The 5,219-nt window shown below is 37.4% G+C and overlaps 1 protein-coding gene across 1 annotated transcript; it reads right to left on the bottom strand.

The window, feature by feature from the left end:
* Window positions 1-620: 620 nt before the first annotated feature.
* LOC130749855 (beta-glucuronosyltransferase GlcAT14C) lies at window positions 621-4,992 on the bottom strand. Its single transcript, XM_057603219.1, has 4 exons — window positions 4,192-4,992; window positions 2,323-2,398; window positions 2,103-2,218; window positions 621-1,185 (listed from the first exon to the last, which is right to left on the bottom strand). Exons 1-4 carry the CDS (start codon window positions 4,757-4,759, stop codon window positions 671-673), a joined length of 1,275 nt encoding a protein of 424 aa, XP_057459202.1. The 5' UTR covers window positions 4,760-4,992; the 3' UTR covers window positions 621-670.
* Window positions 4,993-5,219: the final 227 nt, after the last annotated feature.

Raw genomic sequence — 5,219 nt, 5'->3', positions numbered from 1 at the left:
TCCAAAGGCATCCTATCCCAAGTTAAATGCATGATGATACATAGAGGACATCCCACGTTACATAATTCAAAGGGATCCTATCCGAAATTAAATGCATCATGATACATAGAGGACATCCCACAGGACTAGGTACCAATTTTGATCCCCGGAGTGATTACTCGAAGTCCTGTCTTGAGTGCCTGTGTCGTTATAGGTATAATACCCTTTTCTCCATCGCCTGTGCTGCTCCACCAGGTCGCAAAACTTCATAAGACCAACTCAAAAGCCAAATCTAATATGTTCTGGTGTTGTTGTTATAACCCTATTATCTTTCTTTCGTAGCTTAAATCATCTCATCAACCCAAAGTTACCTTCTAGCTAGCAGATAATATAACAAGACAACCTCTCTAGGTAATGGCTATCCCTTCCTCTAAAAGAACATACATTTGTAAACTCATTTGTCTATATTTTCTCTTAAATCCTTGATTTTTTGGTAATTACATGGAACTAAATCCTTGAATTTCAATTACAATTTCAAGAACTCGTGAAAACAAAGAGGTTGGTTAAAAGAAATGATGCATTCCAAGCGTAGCTTGATAAGGCCTACTTAACTCCATAATGATATTTGAACACCAGCAGAATTTACCAAGAAGACTATTGTGTATAAAATTTCCACGTTGTAAGAACAAAATTATTTACACTGTTTTGGCCTAAAATTTTCAGAATCCAATAGTTTCACTATCAGTTTCTCTAGCCTCTTTGATTTTAATGTAGGCTTAACTACAAGTGGATTTCCATAAACTGAACAAGGATCTTTTCCCATAACAGGATTGCCAACACACCAACCTCCAGGCGTAAAGTGACCATCTGATCTTCTCAAGAGTTCCTTGTCAATTTTGTCAAGAACAGGGTCATCCTTGGCAAACATTCGTGCAAAAGGTGCACCACTCTGCACCATGTCATCAAAATGCTCCAATTTTAAGAACAGAGGATCCTGCTTTGGTGGATTGTCCCATCTTAAATAACGCAAATCATGATTTATGGTTGTGTTTTGATAGTCCTTGTGATTGCAGATGACCGTGTGGAAGTAGCCCTCAGCGGATGAAAGAAAATTTGTGTAATACATAAGGAGAGTTCGAGGAAGGTTATCCCAACCCCATACACAGAACTCCAGAAACGGTTTTGTGAGGACAACCCATGCAGAGCCTGAAAACCAGAAATATAGTTTAGCTATAAGATTTAAGCAGTCAAAAATTCTACGTGTTAGGTTATGACCAAGCAAAATTCATTAAGTATGGTGTATAATCTGTTTCCATTGCTATACAAAATCTCTATGCAATAAAGGAATGTAAAAACATGAACTAAAAGTGTAGTGAAGTTTCCAGAAATATAGCTGTGGATGGACTAAGCAGAGAATTCGATTGCAATCTTTGAAAGAAACGTATAAAACTATTTAAAAGGTTTGATGTACCCATCTGAGAGTGGAAAAAATATATCTGTTTGTGTACTGTGTAATAATATCCAACTCCAAGAAACAATATATCATTGAGATGTTTGAAAGAGTAATAGCAGTGTTGGGGATCAAAATGATGCTTCCTCCATACTCAATACAAATATGGTATTCTTATGCAACACTTGAGCGCTTGAATGCTTCGTCTACCAGTTGGCTATCAAGTAATGTGACTCGAGATTGATTCATTTTTAGAACAACTGATAAAAAAAATATTATTTATTGGGTAGTGAAATAGTAGAGCACTAGAGTGCTTTGAAGCAAGACCCTAAAAATATATCAAGAACTTCCCAAAAATGTTTTAGTTCACTTTGGCCAACCATTGTCATATAGTGCAGTGGAATATCTAATTAAACTGGTAATCTCAAATTCACTATTGCATTGTTGGGCTACTATTAGTAAGAAACCTCAACAGCATGCAAATAACCTATTATGCACATTTAAGACCCCTACAACAATTACATGATACTGATCTTAATGACAGTAAACGGAGAAACATATAGGACTGAATTGGATGTATATTAAGAGCAATTTATGAAGCACATAATAGAAATAATAAGGATGTGTTATGACTTAGGACTGAAAAAGAAAACCAAAGTGATAGAGCTTAAACCTGTGAATAACTTGAATGAGACGGGCACAGATCTTTTCTCTTTAGCCCAGTAAACACCAGATTTTTTTGAATGATATAAGGCTGGATCTATAATGACAGGCCTAGCTCTTTGTTCCCTGATATCACACGCACAAGTACATCAATCATAAATATATATATATATATAGAACTTATATTAGTAACAAATTAGAACAATATCAATGAATAAATATGTACTCACTCTTTCCAACCAATATTACTTGTATGGTCAATGAAGTTTATATCCCTAGGCATGAATGAAAAGATATGCAAGAGATCTGAAGCAAGAGGTTATATGGCAAATTGTCAGCAAAATACAAATTATATTTGTGAAATTATGGACTTATTCATGAGTCAAAAAATTCCAGAAAAGCAATAATTGGTACATTTGGCTTATAACCACAAAGATAAATGAGAATGATCAACTGAAAACTTTGACATTTATTTTCTTTTGTATCCAAATATCCATACATTGAAAACAGTAAGTTATTAATTTCTCCTTTAGGATTACCATGAACCCATATCCACAAAAGAAAGCTTTTCTCTTTTAGTTGCTTTATGGAAGCATGTTAACAAATAGAAATAATTACCACAAATATGAATGGCATTGAAGGATAACTTCTTTACGGCTCAGTTTTTCTGTTTATTCATTTATGTCCTGTTCTACTTTGAGAGCAAAACTGATTTAAAAGGTGAGACTATTCAAATTATCAGTAGCATGCTGTTACATCCTTGCATTCTATGGCTCTGACTCTTAAAATTTGGGTTAGGCCAAACTCTACCCCAAAAGCTAGCTTACGGGTGGGTGAGGGTTGCTCTACCAATTATAAGGACTATTTTGGTCATATCTCTAGTCAATGTGAGACTTCTCCACATAGACAAAAGAGGATTACATGCTACTTTAGCTAGTTCTAGATTCAAAAGTTGTTGACTTCAGAAAACTATATAAAATAGCATCCCCTTCAGGATAGCTTGTATAAAACAAGTTGCTATTATTGGATTGACTAATCTTAGATACAACCTCTGTACCCAAAATTTACTAAAGATATTATGCATCTATAGCTTGAAGAATGTGATGTCCAAGTTAGCCAGAACAACTAGAAGTTACCGATGATAAATTCAAAGTCAATATCTAGCAAGTAACTTAGCATTATCCTAACTTGAGGTTTGCTCCTCATCTAAGGTGGACTAGTCTTTCTGGTTAGCCAATAGACAACATTGATTCTGTTTGGATGCAGACCATATAGCACTTATTGAAGCATATCTACTAGGAAAAACACTAGGGGCATGTTTGGAAGAGCTTATTTGAGCATATCTTATAGCATAAGTGTTTATACAAGTGTTTATGAGAGCTTATGTTAGTAGCTTATGGTCAACCTATAATCTGTTTTGAGCTTATTTTCATAAGATGTTCAGATTGGCTTATGAATTAGAGCTTATGCTTACTTGTAACCCACTTCCATCTTATTTCAATAAATTTCTCACATTAGCTTATGAATAAGCGTTTAACTAAGTTGTTTACCCAAACATATGCTTGATAAGCTCAAAAAAAATTGCTTTTAGTTCGCATCCAAACAGGCTCATAGGTCAACACTTGACCCGTTTGTTTGTGAGCTACCAGAACCAAGCTCAAGGTCATTAAGAATTTAGCCTAACAAATCCTGTAGATTTTTCCATCCAACTACATATATAAGTGATACAAAGCATATCTCCCCACAATAAGTCTAATAACATTCTTAAATGCTAGAATACCCTGTTGCCAAAAATGAATGAGTGGTGAAGGTGAAGGTTTTGCAGATAGCTCAAGTGGAAGGAGCTGGGGACATAAGGGTTGGGTAGGGGGAGGTCCAGGGATCCATTCCTGAGTGCAATTTATGTTTCCGATGTACCAAAAAAAAAGAAAGTCCTGTTGCCAAAGGCCTTAAGAAGAAAATCACATACTAATAAAGTACTAAGAGGATAAAACTCTTCAATTACCTATAACACAAGAACAATGTTGAACATTAAAAATCAAATCACATTCATTCCCAATCTATGAATTAATGATCACAAACCTGCACATTCCACTCACCATCCTGAGACACGAGAGGGTAATCAGAGGCACTAAGATTGACAAACCAGTCCCAATCGTTGACCTTTTTCAGCAACAAAGCAACACCATGAAGTGTAGAAGCGATCATGGTAGGGCCCTTGTAAGTAACCAAATCAGCCTTACCCACCACCATGACATTCCCGAAAGCTCCAAAGACCCTCTCCGACTTCACGAACTTGGCAAGGTCGAGCCTCTCCGCATCGGAAGCTTCGAGATCGAGGTGGAGCAGGTAGTAGTTTCTCGGGTGGTACGCTGCCTGAAGGAGCCGCTTCAGCTGCGGGGCTTCCCCTTTGGTGCCGGTTAGCAAGTACGCGAATCGGGGGAGGTTGGGGAGGTTTAGTTCGAAATGGTTGGTGAAATTGCGGTGGTTGAGGGAGGAGGAGGTGGTGGTGGAGGAGGGTTTGGAGTGGGGGAGGAGGAGGAAGAGGAGGAGGATGAGGGAGAGAAGGGAGATTGTGATGATGAGCCATTTGCGAGGTGGGTGGTTGTGGTGGTGGGTGTGGTGGTGGTTATGGTGGTGGAGATGGTGGTTGTGGTTTCGTTTCATCGGTTGGTGGTGGTGGTGGGTGTGGTTGGATTTGGAAGTTCGGGGTTACTAAAAATGTTTTTTGTTTTGTTTTGTCGGTGAAGGTTTGTCCTTGAAACTTGAAACTGGTTGAGTTGAGTGGTGCGTTTCTTTTTCTTTTTTTCTTTGTGTGGTTGTGTATCTGCGGATTGAAGGTCGAGACTCTCGAGAGGGAAAGAACACCTTGTCTAATTTTAAATTGAAAAAACACTGTGATGGGGATCTATTAACTAATATATATATATATATATATATCAGGTAGGTTTATCATGTCATCATGTGACGGGGTTCAACAAGGTGGTGGTTAAGTGTTTGTGTCTTTCGGCAAAGCATGGCTATGCCGATGGCTATTTGAGTATTTGTGTCATTCTATGGGTCATGATGTCGAAGGTTCCATGGAGTTTAGCTGTTAAATTAGAAAAATTAGAATAAAGGACAAAAA

Source organism: Lotus japonicus, chromosome 3 (assembly GCF_012489685.1).
Source record: "Lotus japonicus ecotype B-129 chromosome 3, LjGifu_v1.2".
In the NCBI taxonomy this organism is placed as follows: Eukaryota; Viridiplantae; Streptophyta; class Magnoliopsida; order Fabales; family Fabaceae; genus Lotus; species Lotus japonicus.
The sequence above is the reverse complement of the archived record's forward strand: the minus strand, read 5'-3'. Positions and strand labels throughout refer to the sequence as shown.